The sequence below is a fragment of the Salvia hispanica genome, chromosome 5 (assembly GCF_023119035.1).
Source record: "Salvia hispanica cultivar TCC Black 2014 chromosome 5, UniMelb_Shisp_WGS_1.0, whole genome shotgun sequence".
In the NCBI taxonomy this organism is placed as follows: domain Eukaryota; kingdom Viridiplantae; phylum Streptophyta; class Magnoliopsida; order Lamiales; family Lamiaceae; genus Salvia; species Salvia hispanica.
This window is the reverse complement of record NC_062969.1, coordinates 3,362,254-3,381,790: the sequence shown is the minus strand read 5'-3', so window position 1 is coordinate 3,381,790 and position 19,537 is coordinate 3,362,254. Positions and strand designations below refer to the sequence as shown.

The 19,537-nt window shown below is 39.6% G+C and overlaps 2 protein-coding genes across 2 annotated transcripts; one reads left to right on the top strand and one right to left on the bottom strand.

Annotated features, from left to right (window-relative positions):
- Positions 1 to 92: 92 nt before the first annotated feature.
- LOC125188279 (putative F-box/LRR-repeat protein 9) lies at positions 93 to 5,156 on the top strand. Its single transcript, XM_048085052.1, has 3 exons — positions 93 to 640; positions 4,318 to 4,473; positions 4,553 to 5,156. Exons 1-3 carry the CDS (start codon positions 93 to 95, stop codon positions 5,154 to 5,156), a joined length of 1,308 nt encoding a protein of 435 aa, XP_047941009.1.
- An 11,444-nt stretch (positions 5,157 to 16,600) lies between these two features.
- Positions 16,601 to 17,850, bottom strand: LOC125188278 (glutathione S-transferase T3-like). Its single transcript, XM_048085051.1, has 2 exons — positions 17,846 to 17,850; positions 16,601 to 17,360 (listed from the first exon to the last, which is right to left on the bottom strand). Exons 1-2 carry the CDS (start codon positions 17,848 to 17,850, stop codon positions 16,601 to 16,603), a joined length of 765 nt encoding a protein of 254 aa, XP_047941008.1.
- Positions 17,851 to 19,537: the final 1,687 nt, after the last annotated feature.

Sequence of the window (19,537 nt, the reverse complement as noted above, 5' to 3'; positions counted from 1 at the left end):
ATTTTCTCTAACACATATGATTTGCTCTCCACAATAAATATGCTTTCTCCTTTAATTTATACTATCACTGGTGTTAGTATTACTCCATTGCCATGTCCACAACAACACATTCCAAATCTTATTGCACCAAGCCTAGTCTTCCACCATTTCCTTCTCCATTCACCCCACCATTTGATGAGCTATTCTCGTTATTTCACGCCACTCCTCTCAAAAACAACCCTCATGTCCGCAATACACCTTCTCCCTTCGTCACCATCAACCCTCCCCAATTCGGTTCTCTCCCAGGCCCCCCACTCCCCAAATTCGACGGCAACGACCCTGCTACTGGCTGCCTCTACACCAATATCCACGAATACTTCGACTTCTACGCCACCCCTCACGATGAGCGAGAGCGCTTAATGGATCTATGCATGGAAGGCGAAGCTGCACAGTGGCTCCAATGGATGAAGATCAAAACTAGTGAAATTTGGTCACCACCGCAGCCTTTACTTGCTTCATCCTCGTATCCTCTGCCACCGTGGACCGAACTGCCTGGGGATGTAACTGTCAATATTCTGCAGAGGCTGGGGGCGGAGATGCTCACAAGTGCACAGAAAGTGTGTACTACATGGTGGAAGGTTTTCAAGGATCCCGCCTCGTGGCAAGTAGAGAAATACCCCTATGTCTAAAGGAGACAAACCTAGTCTCATTCAGTGCCCTAACATAAATCTTGAGATTTAGAAAATGCAGAAGGTTCCATATGCTTCGGTGATTGGGAGCCTAATGTGTGCTCAAGTGTGTATTAGACCCAATTTGATTTTAATTGTTTATATGTTGGGCAGATATCTCAATAACCCGATATGGATCATTAGGAAGCAGCAAAACGGGTTATGAGATATTTAGAGCATCCGCAATGGTGCTTAGGCCAGCCATTCTCTCCCCTGCCGCGTCAGCAACACTAAAAAAACCACCTGCCACATCAGATTTAGGCCAGCCATAGGCCAGCCGCAATAAAAATAATTCAAAATATACTACATTTACGGAATTAAAATTGCGATATACGGAATTAAATTTACGACACATATACGGGAAAAATAATCCATTCCATTAAAAAAAAAAAGTACTAAGATTTTAAAAAAAAAAGGTACATGATTTTTTTAAAAAAAAAGGGCTTCAACAAACGAGCCCCGCCACTCTCTACTCCTCATCGCCGTCGCCGTCGTCCTCGTCGTCGCCGCCGCCGCCTGCCCGCCGCCGCCGCTGCCGCTGCTGCCGCCACCCGTGGTATCTGAGCCCACGTCGGAAACCCCTAGCCGTGACCTCGCGATCTCTAAATCAGCACGCATGCTCTCGAGCATCTCGTAAAGAAACCTCTTCTCCGTGGGGTCGGTGGCGTTCTTCCACTCTCGGAAGACCTGTAACATCTGAGCCCGCGTTTGGTTACGCGAATGGAGAGTGTACTCGAGTGGGACGGCTGGGAGGGCGGAGGACTGGACCTCGCGGGGCGATAGGGGGATCCGCCCCTCGCAGCCCGCTGCGCCCGCTTGTGTCCAACCGGGCGGGGGCGACCAGTAAATAAAGGAGGGGATGGAAACTCCTCGGCATCCGGGGGGAGGTCGTGGGATCCGCCGCTGCTGCCGCTGTAGTCGCCGCTATAGTTAAGTCGCCGCTTCTTCGGCCACCCGGCGTCGCACCCAGCCCGGAACTTCTCGGAGTCCTTCAACAACAAGAAGCACTCCCGGAAGGTGAACTCCTTATACTTCCCCTCCAAGGGGAACTGACTCGCGGCGATCCTCCGGGCGTCGTCCTCGGTCTGCCCACTTCTGAGCCGACGGAGGGCGTTGGCGTACAAATTCGCAAAACGGCCCACCGCGGCCCTGGTGCGCTCCCACCCTTTCCGGACCTCCTCGTTGCTGTAGTCCTTCCCGTGCGGGCGGTGGCTCTTATAGGCGGCCCGATCTTCGCCCACATGTTGACGACCAGCCGGGTTGTTCGCAACCGGTGGATCGTCGCACACCTCCAACCACCCCTTGGCCACCGCGGCGTACTCATCCTCCGTCCACTTCCTCCGGCCAGTGGCAGCGGGCTGCGATGACTCGCCGACCGCCTTGCCCTTCCCATTCCCCCTCGTCTTCTTCTTCGGCGCGGCCCGGCGTCGCTGGAACGGGAGTATCATCGTCCCCGAGATCGATCCACATATCATACAATGACAGAAGGTCATCGCCAGAGAACTGCGTCTCCACCGGGGTCGACGTGTGAGACGAAGCCGTCAAAAAATCAAGCGAGGGCCGATATACCGCGTCCCCTCCCGGTGACCCCTGCACCCCCGGTATCCCGGGATGCATACCGTGCGGCATCCCCCCCTGCCACATCATCCCCATCATCTGCTGCAAAGCATCATCTGCACTCTGCATCCGGGGCATACCCCCCCACCCGGGCGGCGATCGCCCGCCGCTCCCCTGCCCTTGCCGTCGCCCGGCATCCCCCACGGCATACCCCCCGGCATACCCCCCTGTTCCCCCCATCGCCCCCCCGGCGCACCAGCCATCATTCCCATCATCTGATTCCAAGGGATGTTAAATCCCGGGCCCATCTGCCCCCATCCGGATCCCACGGGTACTGTGGGAGTCTGAGAGCCGCTCGTCGCCGGACCGGGACTCGTTGTTGTGATCCATCACTCGATGATGCTCTTGAACAGAAAGTTAGAGAGAGAGAAAACTCGTTAAAACAAGCGGTGCAAATGAAAATGAAACGAAAATCGCGTTTATATATGATTTAAAAAAAAATTCGAAAATCGGCGCTGGCCTATCGCTGGCCGATCGAGCCTCCACAATGGCGGCTAGCCGATCGGCTAGCGCTTCGGCCAGCGACGAGCGATCGGCCAGCCCACGCCGATCCGCTCGCCGAAATCGCGTTTGCCGATTGCAATGGTTCGGCTACCCGACCGGCTAGCGCGACGAATCGGCTAGCCGGTCGCTAGCCGACCATTGCGGATGCTCTAAGCATTACATGCTCGCATACAGAAAATCAGATCATTTGGAGAGATCTTTAGGCATTTTGATTCTGATTTTGTTAGATGCCAATACAGTAAAGGATCCATTTTAGGTTACGTGTGTCTGTTGGCTGTAGAGCCATTTCGTGGAGAAGTGTTGAGCAAACACTTGTAGCTACTTCTGCTATGACAACAGAATTCGTAACTTGTTTTGGGGCATCTAGTTAATGAATATGACTGTGAAATTTTGTCACTAGGCTGCATATTGTAAGGTATTGAAAGACCACTTAAGTTTGTTGTGACAATAACCCTGTAGTCTTATATTCTAAAACAACAGGAGCTTCCTGGTTGTTAAATAAAGGGTTCGGAATGGACAAATACATATAGAGCATAAGGGAATGGATTTGATGATTACAAATCCAATCATTAAGGGACTATCACCCAAGGTCTTTCATGGGCATGTAGCCCAAATGGGTGTTATGTTGTTTAAGGATACTTCCGTTCAGTGGGAGTAGTTTTGGTTGTTGCTCTATATTGTGTTTTGAACATGTAGTTATAAAACTCATGTTATTCTCTGCAGAAATAAAGTATTATGTTTTGTCCATTATTTTTGGTTTGATCTCACTTTGGGAGGACCAGTTGGAAATAGGCATGTATGATCACCTTGCATGAAATTTCCATGCTACACTCCATAATTGATCTGTTGTTGATTATATTTGCATATGTGATTACTGATTGGGTTTAATCATGAAAAAATATGGTGACTGCCCCTTTAGTCCTATGTCGATATGGTTGATGATAAGATTGTTCGGAAATACACTATGTGATAGCACTTTTGAGCGCTCATTCGGTTTGTACACATTTATTTGGTGTCATGTGTTGCCCAAGTGGGAGATTGTTAGAAATTTGGGCTTCCACATGACTAATTTAATGTGTATGGCTATATTTCAGTTGTCCAATTAAAGTGATCCAATAAAGATTAAAGTTTGGGCTAGAGTGTATTTAATTGTTATGGAAATAAGTGTTGATACCATAAAGTGATTTTCTATTTGACGAGGGACCGAATAGAAAATAAAAGGGTTTATATTTAATATAAATATAAGCTAGGGTTATGGTCCCCAGACGTCAGAAGAACATTCGATATCTCTGTATTCTCTCGGCAGACTATTGCAAAGAATGTCTCTGATCGTTTGGAAGATCCATAGCCGTTGCAAAGCAATTCCGCCGTTCAATTCGTTATGGATTAAGGTACGCTTCCGCTTTATAGTTTATGCTCCTTTTCCATCGTTCTCGGTTAATCATCATAGAGAGTTTTAAGTAATTGTTCATTCAATTATTCCAACAAGTCGAGTCATCGATTTCTCCAACCCTAGACAGGGGATTTTCAATGACAAGTACAATGTCATGTGCCACCGTGCAGTAGATCGTAGCCAGGGACAATTGGTCGACCTCACCATTCAGTACTTCGGTGACGATGCACTCTTGGACTACATCATCCATCGGTAAGGCAATTTTGTTAGTTATTGGATTAAGAAGTCTTGCTCATTGTTCAAACTGGTCTAATCTATTGTTGTTTGACAGATCACCAAATCTCATACGCCTTAAACTTGGAACTTGCTTTTTCCTATCAGGATATTGTGCGCGTAAAATGGTGGCAAAACTACCACATTTGGAAGAATTGCACCTTACTCTTAGATCAGGGGTTGGTGCTTATGATATTGAAATAATTGGCAAATCATGTCCAATGTTGAAATCATTCTCGTGCAATGGATATAAGTGCAAGCTTCGGACATACAAATATGATCCTTATATTGAAGGACATTGTCGGAATCTGTATGCTCGTGCAATCAGCAAAAGCATGCCTAATTTGCGGCATCTTCAAGTATTTGCACATTATATGGGAAATATAGGACTCGAAGCCATCCTTAACGGCTGTCCGCGTCTTGAATCACTTGATATCCGGCGATGTTTTGATCTTGATCTTGAAGGGGATTTGGGGAAAAGATGTCAGAAAATTAAACACCTTAAACTCCCTAATGATTCTGTTAGTGATGTACCATGGCCTAATTGCGATGGCGGCGATCCTTTTGCTCCTTTTGCCTTTTGCTTTGAAAATTACGTACACGACTATTATAGCCGTAAATATAGAGCTTTAGGTTTCGGTTTCGGCTTCCGCAACAATTAATTCTGAGCATGTTCGACAGCAAGGTATATGTCTTCTAGTAGTATCATTTTGGAACTTTCATTCTACCCTCACTTTGTCAATAGTCAATGCGCCTTATATTACTACTCTTCTTTATTTAGTAGACTTTGTCTTAGCATGATTTTGTGGTTACATACCTTAATGAATATATATATCTTTATGATTTGATATGTGTCATTCTAATATGGGTTCATTGATTGCTAAAATATAGCCCGTCGTCTTTGTCATTAACAATATGGTGGTCTTTTTTTTTATCCCTTTACAATTAAGCCATTTTTCTTTTTACTAAAAAGTAGTAGTAGTAAAATATTTAATTAAAAATATCTCCAACTATAATGGGATGAAATGAGTGTATGCATACTGGGACTAGGTTAAATTAACATTCAAATCTTAAACTAACTTCATATATATGTCCAAAATTTTGATTTTAGTAAATTGATTGTTTCACCGTGGGTAAAGAAAGAGTCCAACTTACTCTTTGTATTAATAATATTTATATAATCTAATTTTGATAACGAAAATGACTCGTACTCCGTATAAGATATGAAATTAATTAATCTTAAATTCGGAATTATGTAGTATGTTATTTGCAGTGAGATCTCAACTTTTGACTAATATATGGGTTAAGAAATTCTAACCTGTAAATTCTTGGCCTATTTTCGCATAACAACTTAACAACATCCGTTTATATTTCCCACATTGCTCTCCTAACTTTCGACTTAGGTAATACACAACTATATAGTCAATTCGTTCCATGCATTATTAGTGAAGATATTTATTTCTTTTGGCTATATAATTTAAGAAAATGGTGTTAAGTAAGTAAAGTTGAGAGATAATAAAATAGATAGATTAAGAAAGAATAATATAAGTATAAAATTAAATATTTTCAATTTATTAAATTAAAAATGAGTCAACTATAGTGTGATTGAAGGAGTATATAGGGGTCCTATTCTAATGCTTTTAGCACCCTAATCTAAAATCAAGACTAAATCTCCACCCTTGGATTTTAAAATGAGTGGATGCGATTAAAGCTCACAAAATCTCAATAAATAATAGACAAAATATCAACAAAAGGGTAATATCGTCATTATGTTATCATATGATAATTTTCGTGAGTGTTTTTTTATATCAACATTGTGTATTACAAATATCAACAATATGACATTAGAATATCAACACAAGGACAAGAAAATATCAACACATTTTTATTGAGATTGGACATGCATAATATTGAGATTTTGCCTACAATATATTGAGATTTTTTGTTGCATTTGTTGAAAATAGCTGCTTATCAACATGTACGAAAATTGAAATATAATTTATCAAATTTCATCACCCGAACATCGTCGAACATATGCAATTGAGATCTCGTTGGAATCCTTATTAAATTATCTTTAATTTGATATATTTTTTGCGAAAAAATAATTTAGATTGAGAGAGTTACGTAAATTTAAAGATTTGGGATGATTTTGAGGAGAGAGAAAGTAGTTAGTTATAATTACTACATATAGGATTTGACATTAATACCCTTTTAATTTAATTAATGATTATTTAAATTTAAAATATATTACACTTGGCATCATATTAACCACAAGATCTTCTAATCTAATGGTTGAAAATTGGTCTCAATTTGGGATTGATAATTAGTTAGCAATTGATTACATCCCACATAGCTTGCCTCCGTTGGTAAATAGAAAAATGCAGTAAAATAACAAATATTTTGCAACATCTGCAATTAAAATATCTGAGTCAAAACCATAAAAAAATAACTGATTGAACATTAACCAACCCATTTCTATTAAAAAACAAAAGTTCTTAACACATCCAAAATTCAGCTTAAAGGATTTGAAAAGAGATTAAGAAGAGTGTGAGCATCTCCAATGGCCGGCTAGCGACCTGGCCGATTCGTGGCGCTGGCCGATCGGCTAGTCGAACCATTGGAGGCGGCCAGCGGGAAATCGGCCAAATTTTCGGCGTGGGCTGACCGATGCGCAGGCCGGCATTGTGGCGTGCCGATCGCCCAGCGCCGAATTTTGGTTTTTTTTTTTTTTTTTTTAAACCTATATAAACGCGATTTTAGTTTCATTTTCATTTGCACCGCTTGTTTTAACGAGTTTTCTCTCTCTCTAAATTTTTGTACAAGAGCATCATCGAGCGATGAGTAACGCCGGTGGTAGCGGTGGTGGTAGTGGTGGGGATGCTGAGGAGCACGAACGGAGGATGAACGAGGCTATGGAGGCCTACATGAACCGCGAGTGGGAGCGGTACATGCGTAGGGTGGAACAGCAGGCGATACCTCGCCCTTCACCGGTTGTCCACCACCGAGCAGTGATTGATCGGGATCACGAAGCTGCACATCAGCGGCTATATGACGACTACTTCGCTCTGGACCCGCGGTTTCCCGCAAACATGTTCAGGCGGCGTTTTAGAATGAGCAGGAAGTTGTTTATGCGTATCGTTGGCGCTTTGGAGCGTGAATATCTGTGTTTCCGCTTCAGGCACGATGCGGTTGGCAGACCCGGCCACACCCCAATTCAAAAGTGCACGGCGGCAATCAGGCAGTTGGCCTACGGAGGCGCAACAGACATGTGGGATGAATACCTCCACATCGGTGAGTCGATGATCTGGAATGTCTGAAATATTTCAGTCGGGGCGTGATCCACATTTTCGGTGAGCGATACCTTCGAAGCCCTACCGCCCAAGATTGTCGAGAATCTGCTGCGAGATGCACGGGGAGAAGCATGGGTTCCCGGGATGTTAGGCGGCATAGATTGTATGCATTGGGAATGGAAGAAGCTGTCCCGACCGCCTGGAAGAGGGCCTACACGACCGGCTACAAGTCAAAGAATCCCACGATGATCCTCGAGGCCGTAGCTGATTACCGGCTGTGGATCTGGCATGCATATTTTGGGGTAGCCGGGTCGAACAACGACCTCAACGTCCTCAACTTGTCGCCCCTATTCAACGAGAAGTGTCGGGGCATCGGTCCAGCCGTCTCATTTGTGGCCAACGGCAACCGGCATGATATGGGCCACTACTTGGCGGATGGGATATACCCTAGATGGCCTGTCTTTGTGAAGACGATCGGGCACGCAAATGATGAAAGGAAGGCCTACTTTGCGGAAAGGCAGGAGTCGGCGCGCAAGGACGTGGAGCGCGCATTTGGTGTGCTCCGGTCTCGATGGGCAGCAATCAAGGGTCCTACGCGTTTGTGGGATGTCGGCTGCGTTTCCCAAATAATGTACGCATGCATTATCCTGCACAACATGATCGTCGAAGACGAAGGCGTACAACCGACTAGTTGGGCCAATGACGATGAAGCCGGTCCAAGCCACGGAACGGCCACCCCTAGCGTACGACATGGGGTACCTCTCGATGAAGTCGGCCGCCTCAAGGAATTTGCCGACATGCGCCAAGTGGATGCTCATATTCAACTCCAAAAGGATATAATTGAAGAGTTGTGGGCACGAAGGACTGCACGCCGATAGTTTTTTTTTATTTATCATGTAATTTTTTTTTTTATCTATGTACCTTTTTTTTAATACAATTAATGAATTTTTCCGTATATGTCTCCTAAATTTAATTCCGTAATTTAATCGTGATTTTAATTCCGTAAATGTAGTATTTTTTGAATTATTTTTATTGCGGCTGGCCTAAATCTGATGTGGCAGGTGGATTTTTAGTGCTACTGACGTGGCAGGGAGAGAGAGTGGCTGGCCTATTGCTGGCCTATGGCTGGCCTATTTAGCATTGGAGATGCTCTTAGGCAAATGAACAAATATATACTCCCTCATTCCTTCATTAATTGGCACTGGTTGACTTGGCACGAGTTTTAAGAAACATAGTGGAAAGTGGATGGAAAAAGTTAGTGAAATGTGTGTCCTACTTTCATATATTAATTTTATAATAAAATGTGAATAAAATGAGTTAGTGGAATATGGTATATTACTAAAACTAAAAAATAAGGGTGCCAATTAATTTGGAATGAACGAAAAGAAAATTGATGTCAATTAATAGGGGCCGAGGGAGTATACCTTAATAATAATAACATGCCTGTAAAGAAAAAACTAAGATCAATATAAGCAGAATTATTATTTTCTGAGTTTTTGCAATCTTTTTTTATTACGTTTCCTGCATGTAAAAGCATGTAGTAGTATACTTTTAAAATAAGAAAAACAAGGCGTTACTTGTATATCTGGGCTGTGCTATATTTTTACATTCTATTGGGCTTTCAACAGACAGCGCTGCTTATCAATCTAGACCGCGTGTTATCATTTTTAATTATTTTATGATTTTAAGTTAAGATGTTGAAACAGATTAAATATACCACTTTGAATCGGTATGGATTTATAAGAAATACCTTTATACTGTATTTAGTTCTAAAATATGACAAGAAGCCGTTGATTTAGTACCATTCATCTTGTTACACGATATTGACTCAAAGTTTTAGTATTACTATAATAAGTTACAACTATATATGTTGACATTAAACCCATTTCCATGAAAGTTCGTTTATTCCAACAGACATCTTCATGTTTTGTTTAAAGCAAAATATCTATGGGACGAGAATTTCAGATAACAATTTCAATTCTTGAGGAGAATGAATTATCGGTTGATATTTCTTGCTGCAGTTCAACTTATTCTTAATGTAGACGCTTCATTTCCTCAACACCAGGTTAGTTTAATCTTGATCATCATCACATTGTGGTACTTAATAAACTAGTAACTATGTTTTCATGGATTTGTTTGAATATTGATCCAGGTTTACATAGTATACCTTGGACAACACAATGGGGAGAAAACCTTGCACGAAATCGAAGAAATTCATTGCTCGTATTTGCATTGTGTGAAAGGCTCCAAAGAGGAGGCTGAATCATGCATGGTATACAGCTACAAGAATGTCATCGATGGCTTCTCCGCATTGCTCACCCCTCAGGAAGCTCAAACAATCTCAGAGATGGATGGAGTGATTTCAGTGTTTCATAGCCATCCCACAAAACCAAGGCTTCACACAACTAGATCACGGGATTTCATTACCTTACTCGAAGCAAATAGGGATGCTTCGAAGGCCAATGGAGAAGAATTGTTGAGACAAGCGGTATCAACAATGAGGGATTGGAATACAGGTAAATATACCATTTCTATTCTCTTTCTTCCTTCATCTAAATGTTGCTCTATCTTGAAAGTTGAAAGCCTTAACCATTGTTTTTTAGGAGTATGGCCTGAGTCTGAGAGTTTCAACGATGAGGGAATAATAGAACCTATTCCAACTTCATGGGATGGAGGTGTCTCCTTCAATTCTTCTCAATGTCATAGGTAATTTATTTATACCATGTTTAATTTCTCTAGGGTTCGTTTTCTTAATTGAAAAGGTGCAAAATGTATGCTTTCACCATTTTTTCAGAAATATAGTAGTACTATTATATATGCGTGATCTTTGGTCTCTACCCGGATCCAATGTAACAAATGATATCACTTCTAATCGGCTCGCTCAAAATTATTCGAATCTTCAAGAACAAAAAAGATTGCATCCCTTTTGATAATGATCGACTTTGCTTCTTTGGCCCGTCCCAAAGAATCTCTTAGACATGCATGATGCAATATATCTTGTTCTATCTTTGATTAGATATTTCTTTATGAAAATATGAATCGGAGTTTAGGAGCATGAGCATTTGTCATGCAATAATAGAGAAAGAGATATTTAATCATATAGGTCGGGCTCCTATAATATGGTGTTCTTGGGACTCTCTATTTGATTATAAAGAACATGGTGATCTTCAAAGAATGGTCAGAGTTCATGCAGAATGGAACCTTGCATCATAGTACTATATATAAATCTTCCAATAAACAAGGCCTTTATCGAATAAGCTACTTCATAATTATATTTTTTTCTTTTTTCGTATTTTAATTCATGATAATATTATCATAGTATCATATCAAGAACATTTTATCACATCTTTAAGAGAAATGGAGATGGGACAAAATTTTCTCATTTTTATTGTACCTTCTTTTCTCCATGATAAATTGCAATCAAGGAGAAAGAAAAATTTAAACTTCATTTGGCTACTTAACAGGAAATCAGTAAGGCTGCACGTGGCCTCGCTTGACCTTATGCTAGGCTTCCGATCACCCAAAGACATGAGCGGCCACGGGAATCGCATGACATCAACGATAGAAAATGGCTTCACGGTAATGATTTGTATACATTCCATTATAGTATAGTCATATACTCCGTATTTAGAATTAAATATCATGTTAGGATGAAATATATTTATATCAAAATTCAGGGACTAAAAATGTAGTGCTCTCTTGATCTTATTACAGTTCACTACGAAATTAAATTTTAACTTAATTGGTTTGGTTAATCACAATAGGGACAATCAATCACTCCATTACCAAGACCAACGTATCCTCTTGTTTATCCGGCAGGTTTGGAAATCACAGGAACTACTACTTATGTCACAATTGGGTTTGAAGTCTTCTTCTTCTTTTTCTTCTTCTTCACCTTCTTCCTCTTCTTCTCCCCCCTCTTCCACTTCCGCGCCTTCTTCTTCTCTGTCTTCTCCCTCTTCCAGTTCATCTTTCGCTTCCTCTTTTTCATCTACTTTCTTCTCTTCTTCATCATCTTTCCCATCTTCTTCCTAATCTCCTTCTTCATCATCTTCCTCCTTTCCATCTCCCGCTCTCTCTTTCCCCTATTCCTATTCCTCTTTCGCATTATCTTTTTTCTCATTTTCATCCTCTACCCTCTCTTCCTCGTCTCCTTGGTTTTCTTTCTCTTCCCACTTTTCCTATTTCGCATCTTGTCATTTTTCTTTCTCGTCTCCTTCCTTTTACATTTTCTCTTCTTCACATTCCTCCTCCTATTCTTACTTCTATTCATCTTCATCTTCTTCATCATGATCTTCTTCATCTTTCACTTATGCATTTTCCTCCTTTTCATCTTCCTCTATTTCTTTTTTCTCCTCTACCTCTTCCTCTTCCTCTTCCTCTTTGTTTTCATATTTATTTTCTTCATCTTCCTCTTATACTACTTTCTTTTTTTCTATGTAGTACTCCTACTCATATTCTTCTTTTTCTTTCTATTCATATTTTTCATCTTACTCCTCATTCTTTCTCTCCTCCTACTTCTCATTCTTCTTTTTCTTCTTCTTGTTCTTTTTTCTCCCATTCTTCTTTTGCTTTCTCTTTCTTTTCCTCTTCTTCTTCCAACTCTTCCTCTTCATCTTCTTTTTCTCCTTCTTCTTCTCTTCTTTCCTATCCTCATTTCTATCTTCTTCTTCATTTTCTTCCCCTTCCTCTTTTTCTTCTTTTTCCTCTTGCTCATCCTCTTTCTCTTCATCTTCTTTCTCTTCTTCAACATTCTATTTCTCTTATTTATCTTCTGTCTTCTCCATATCATCCTTTTCTTCATCTTCCCATTCTTCCTCTTCTTAACTCTCTTCCTCTTCCTTTACTTCATCTTTTTCTTTTTCTTTCACTACTTTCACTTTTTCGTTCTTTTTGGATCATAAATGTCACTTCTAATAGCTCTGATTTTGGCTTGCAAAATTACCAATTAGAAATTAAAAATTGAATTTAATACGGATCTGGATACACAAGGCCCGTAAATTGTAGCCTAAACGGCCTCTGGCCCACGAGTTGCGGCCCATGCATGTGGAAAAGCAACGACCCATCATGCCCATGAAAGAGTCACGACTCACGACCACATCAGAAGTTGGCCCCGGCCCCGTCCCTGTCCCCTTCAGATTGAGACCATGTCTAGCCATGCTAGTCGGGCACCGTCGTTTAAGTTAATTGTAATAGAGTCTAGGGTTTTTTATTAACTCACTCTCATGCATGTTTCCTTTGTTGGTTTTTGTTGGATATTTTAGTGTAATTGGATTAGCTTGATTGATCAGTATTGTCGTAATGAGATATCATATAAGTCTGGAGGTGCGGAGTGTACGCTTATTTGAATTCATTATGATGTTAGATGAACGGGGGTCCTGGGGCAGCGCCCCCGGGTAGCGGGGTCCAAGGGGTGGCAGCCCCTGGCTGGGGTCGAGTTATATAAGAAATTCATCCGAAAATGTAATTTCTGAAAGTCAAAGGACTAATTTGCAATTTTGGAAACCTTTTGAAAATTAGTTATTTTCGGTTTTTTCCCAACAGATACACTGGTTCGTCTTCTTCAAAATCTGATCGATTCTTCTGGTTCAACGAATATCAACATATTATAGTTCTGAATCTTCTGAATTGTATCCGATCAAATATTTTGGTAGAACCACCGAAATTGATTTGATCTGAAAATGATTTATCACAACTTTCAGATTATCCATTTTTGTTCAATATTCTAAATCTCCCTAACAGTTCTCTCCTCAAACTGGATAGTATCAAGAGAATCCAACCACATAAAATTAGAGTTTCGGTATAAATACTTTTTGTTGTTTCAATTAATCATGAAAAATTAGTTTTAGTTTGTCTACGAAACTATTTTAAAAGTAAGTTTCTTTTCTTTTACGATGATACCTCAATCTATTACTTATTGTAAAACCAGAAAAACATGTCGTTAGTTGTTTATCTGGACTGGGCTATATTTTCATACATATTGGGCTTTCAACACGCAGAGCTGAGGCGGGCCGCTCTCATTTTCTTAGGATTTTAATTTGAGATTGTCAAACAGATTAAAATAATACTCCCTCCATCCGCGATTAGGAGTCTCATTCCTTGACGGCATGGATTTTAAGAAATGTTAAGAAAAATTGGTGGAAAAAAATTAGTGGAATATTAGTCCTACTTAGTTTTAAATGGATTGTGAGTGGAATAAGTTATGTGAAATGTGGAACCCTATTACAATTTATGGTAAAAGTGAACCAGGACTGCTATTTGCGAACGGACTAAAATAAAAAAACGGAACTCATATTCGCAGACAGAAGAAATATAGTAATTTTTTATAATTAATATGTAACATAATTGAGCTTGCCTTTCCAGTCCTAACTCAAATCCTATCCTATACATAACCAGATATATATATATGACAAGTTCTTCCTAAATTATACATGCACATGTGATTAAATTGAGAACTATTCTATCATTATGTCTAGTTGTTATCATTAAAGTTGGCATATGTTGAATTAAAGCCTCAAATTTTATAGTAATACTTTTTTAGTTGGATGAGATTGAAGCCTTAATCAATTACTTCCTATAAAAAAAATAGAAACATTTGAAACGGCACAGGTTTTAATGCACAATTGGTAAAATAAATGAGAATAATTGATCAAGTAAGAGAGAGAAAAAGAAAAATGAGTAAGGAAGTGAGAGGAAGAGAAAAAATAATGAAAGTGAAATTGGTAGATTATGGGGTCAATGTTCTAAAAATAGAAAGGTTCTAAAGTTTTTATTTTAAGGAACAACCCAAAATAAAAATAGTTGTTATTTTTAAAAAACGAAGGGAGTATAATTTATAGCGTTTCGTTTTGAACTTTATTGTCTTGTTCGTTATTTGTCTTCTAAAGACTATCATTTGCACCATAAATTTATTTTCATATAATCTGTTAAAAAACAAACTAAATACTTTGAAATTAAAATGAAAGAACGTAAAAATAGAAAAGACGTAAATCAAACAATTTAGGAATTTTAAATCGCCAACGAATAAAGAACGACAAAAGACATGTCTCTATTATATTTTTGAATTTTTCAATTTAATTTGTTTTCCTTCAATATCTGTACTTTTTTGGAAAATGAAGCCTAATATTTGAAAGAATTGGTTTTTCTTGTATTAGTTGCGGGACCTCTAAAGTCTTAGCTTATCTTTTAGTGCAGATATGAATAAGAAGTTTTTCATGTTCACGTAACCTAACTATAGCGACTTCAATTTAGACATATAATATTTCTTAATTAAATTTACAACATAAGATATGCAAAATAAAAACCGCTCATATGAATAAAAATATTGCTTTTAAAAATAATGTTATCGAACTTGAAACACATTTTTGAGTGGTTAATCGAGCTTAAAGAAGATGGCAAATATCAATTTATGCCATAATTTTTTTTAAAAAACAGCAACAGCCTAACTATTTTTAATAAAAAATTAATATTTTATATCTATATATAGTTTATACTTTATATTTTTAAGTTAGTCCTCTCTTTCCATTTTAGCATGTCCACTAAAATTAATTTTCTTTTATTTTTAAAAGTTTTTTTCTAATGTGATGGAATATATATTATTCCCTACAAAAATACTTTAATTACTTTTTCTTGCTGTACCTCTCACTTTGCTAATTTTATAGTATTAAAATTTGTGTCATCCACTGTTAAAACGATTGGTAGTGGATGATGGAGTTCCATCAGACGACGCCGAAAACGTCAATTGTGTCATAATAACTTGAAATTCGCATGATGTTTGCAAAATAAGTTGATACGTCAAACTCATCGCATTTGCGTGATGTACGATGGATTTTAGCCATTTAACATCGTTTTAAGTGGCAAACTCGTCATTTTATTGTTTTCCGACATTTTAAATTTTCATAATTTCATTTCTTTTTAAGTTGTAAGGACTTCAAAACCACTTATAAATAGTGGATTTCATTGTTTTCCAACGTTTTACATACTTGCATCATTGTTTCTTACATTAGTGGAAGAGATGAAATGATTGTGAATTTGTTATATCATGAGGGGCCATGCCATAAGGATGGGCATCTCCCTCGTGGCATGAGTACCAAAGGACACAAGTGACATCCCATCAATGGATTGAATAGAAAAAAGTGTTTGTGCTAATTGAGCACAAAATAGTGAATGAGATGAGAGAGTTGTGGATAAGGTAGATTTACTTAATTTTAGGTGAAATGTTCATGCAGATAATGACTAAATTACAAACACCATGCACCGTCGTTTTCCCCTAAAAGCAAAATATGCACGTCACCTCACATCCACCCGCAATTCAAACCCTCTTCATTTGGAACTCCTCAGGCCATCCGCAACGCTGTCTCTTATCCGTCTCTTAACCGTCTCATCTCTTCACTATTCATAGGCACCACTGTACTTTTCAGCTCATCTCTTAACTAAGAGACAACACCTGCATCCCTCCATCTCTTAACCATCTCTTAACTATTCATTCAATTTCATTTTTTATTTTTAATTCCAACAAATTCAATTTTAATAAAAACAACTTCATTAAAATAAAATAAATATTACAATTTAAAAGCCTAAAAATTAAAAAAAAAATACATAATTTAAAATTCTAAAAAATAAAAAAAATACATAATTAAAATACTCTAAATGAAACTATAAAAACTACTCCGCCGGCGAATCATCATCCCCCGAAGTCGGCGGTGTAGCTATACCAAGTTGAGCTCTCATATACTCAATTCCGACCATATGGGCTGCAACTTGGCCAGGATTCATTTTTGAAAAGTCCGCCATCATGGCGACTAGGTACATGGACATTAGGGTGTGCGAGCCCGTGCCCGTGCCGGAGCCCGAGCACGCCCGGCTTGGTCCGCCGCGGCCCATCCCTCTCGCTCTCGCTCTCCCCCTGGCTCTAGCCGCCTTCGCCGTCTTGGTCCCTTGCGGCCGACGTCGTGCACCGGAAGAAGACCCCCTGCATCATCGGTTGGCGTGCCCTCACGTGAGGTGTTGCCTTCGCCGCCATCACTAGACGAGTAGTGGCCACGCGCCGTGCGCTTCGTGCGTTTCGAGCCCGACTCGACACCGCCAGCCCACCTTTCAAGGTGGTGGACTTGCGACCAAACATCGACAAGCTTGAAATCTTTGCCGACGTCGTCTTTGAAGACCCGCAACGCCGCTCTCAGAATGTCGGCTCCACTGGCTCCGCTTTGATAATTCGCCTCTTCTCCCCTGTATATCGCGCAAAATTTTTTGACATCTCTGTCGCTTCGGTCCCAATGACTGCGGAGCATCTTCACGTTGCGGGGAACGGTATTCGTCGGCCTTCTTGTGTTGTAAACTTCGGTGACTTTTAGCCAAAAACACTTGTGGGTTTGTTGATTCCCGACGACAGGATCGTACGAGACGCTGATCCAAGCGTCGTACAGAGCCAACGTCTCGGCTTGGCTGTATGGATGACGGCCGCCGTCTCCCACAACCTCTGCATCCGCTTCCTCCTCTTCCTCCTCGGCATTGATGCCGAGCCTGAGGCTGATCCTGCCGGAGCCGGAGCCTCCACCAATTGGCCAGTCGGGCAAACTGCGTTCAGGCGCCAAAAAATTCTCCGGAATTTGGGATAATCCCGGCGATTGCCCGTACCTCTGGGGGGGGGACGATAGTATGCATCCACATCAAAATGTGGTGTTTGGTACGCCGGCGGGGTGGTCGAGCCTTGGGTGCCCGGCGACGAACCGGGAGTACCCAAACAGTTGTACATGCTCGCCCAATCGTCGAACGAGTTCAAGTCGAACCCGCCGGAGCCGCCGCCGCCGCTGGAGTTTCCATCGCCGGACATTTTTTCAACAATTTGAGAGTAGTGTTTGTGTGTAAAATGGAAGAGGAATGAGGAATGAGAGTAGTGTTTGTGTGTAAAATGGTGAATGTAGTATGGAGTATATTTATAGAAGAATAAAAATAAATAAATAAATAAAATCGACCGTTTTGTTCCCAACGGTCATTTGACCGTTTGGAAAAAAAATTTATTAAATTCGAATTTTTTGAATTTATAAAAAAAAAATTATTACGTCATAATTACGACGCCCACTCGCGGGCCGTCGAGTGGGCGTCACGCAATGCTCCAGCGTGCGCCACGTGGGCGCGCGCATCGTCTCGCCAGCTCGTCGCCGGGTCGCGTCGTGCGACGAGATGTCTCGTCTCGTCGAGACGAGACGAACCTCGCAACGCTGTCTCGATGCTGGCTCGTCTCGTCGAAACGAGACCGAGTCCGCGTCGAGCCCGCGTTGCGGATGCTCTCACTCCTCACCAACGCACATTCTTAATTTATTTATTTTATCATTTTTTCGTTCTTATCATTTCAATGCTTTCTTTCAAATTCACATATTATAGTACTCTCTCCGTCCCATAAAAGTTGAGTCGTATTCCTTTTTAGTCTGTCCCAACAAAGTTGAGTCATTTCCTTTTTTAACTAAAGACAAAACATCTAATCACTCTTATTTTATTCCATCATTTACTTTACTCTCTCTTATCTTTCCTACTTTTTTCATCTCTCCTATTTATTTAATATAAATTCTTAATCTCCGTGCCCAAAAGTTTTGTCTCAACTTTTATGGGACGGAGGGAGTATCATTTTTTCGTGATAAATTTTAAATATTCATGGCTAATAGTGCACATTGTTTACTCTCTTTTCTACAAAAAGTATGGTAACAATTTAATAAAAATATTAAGAAATGCCTTTTAAGTGGATAAATTATCTTATGATATGGGATTAGAAAGTCGACAAACTCATTGTGGGCCTACTAAGGTTAGAAAACTTCATTTAGTTATGCATTTGGACCATAACCCCTACAATTTCATTTATATTCTTCATCTACCTTTCACTTTTAGTGATGGCCACCTCATCATCTCTGTCTTTCAACGATGATGTTTTCCCTTGCGTCTATTTATACAAGTCTATTTTCTACATCCTAACATCAATTAAAGTGATAAAGACAAAATTACAAAAAATTTGCCCCATAATATATAGAACTATCATGCTCTACACAATATTATTGTACGTCTCACTCAAGATATTTATATTCTTGGATGGCACATGATTTTAGGAGGAATTGACAAGTAGAATAACTAAAGAGAAAAAAATGTGAGAGACATTAATTTTCAAATATATAAACTTAAATATCTTAAATGAGACAAACTAAAAAAGAAAGACGGACATCTTGAATAAGACAAATGGAGTATATAGTACTATATCCGTCTATAAAATGTTGTCCATTTTGCACTCTTTTTTGTACATATTTTTTAAACAACAAATCTATGTGACCAAATTTTGTACAATAAAAAATTAGTGTATTTAAAAAAATAGGTTTATTTATGCATTTAATTAAAATATATGGATGCGTATATAGTACATGAAAAGTGCATAATATTGTGGTTATATATTTATGATTTGTGTATAATTTTTTTACTTTTTTGGAACCATAAATATAATTAGTGCATACTTTAATTCAAATTTAAAAAAAATAGAATGGAAATTCAAATATAAAAATAAAAAATGAGGTTAATGGCTAATAAGTCTTTTTAACTTGTCCACTTACTATATGTATTATTTTAATATAACTAATACATCAAATTATTAATATAAACAAAATTTGGTTATTTATCACTACTCTTTTTAAAATCTGGCCGATTAAATGTGGATAATATTTTATGGAGTGCTTAGAAAATGTAGGTGTGCGTGTATCTAAATAGGAACACGTGGA

Coding starts and splice junctions, on each gene's coding strand:
- LOC125188279 (XM_048085052.1), top strand. CDS start 93: ATGTCCACAACAACACATTCCAAATCTTATTGCACCAAGCCTAGTCTT. Junction 641..4,317: donor TTCAAGGATCCCGCCTCGTG/GCAAGTAGAGAA, acceptor TATTCCAACAAG/TCGAGTCATCGATTTCTCCA. Junction 4,474..4,552: donor TTGGACTACATCATCCATCG/GTAAGGCAATTT, acceptor GTTGTTTGACAG/ATCACCAAATCTCATACGCC.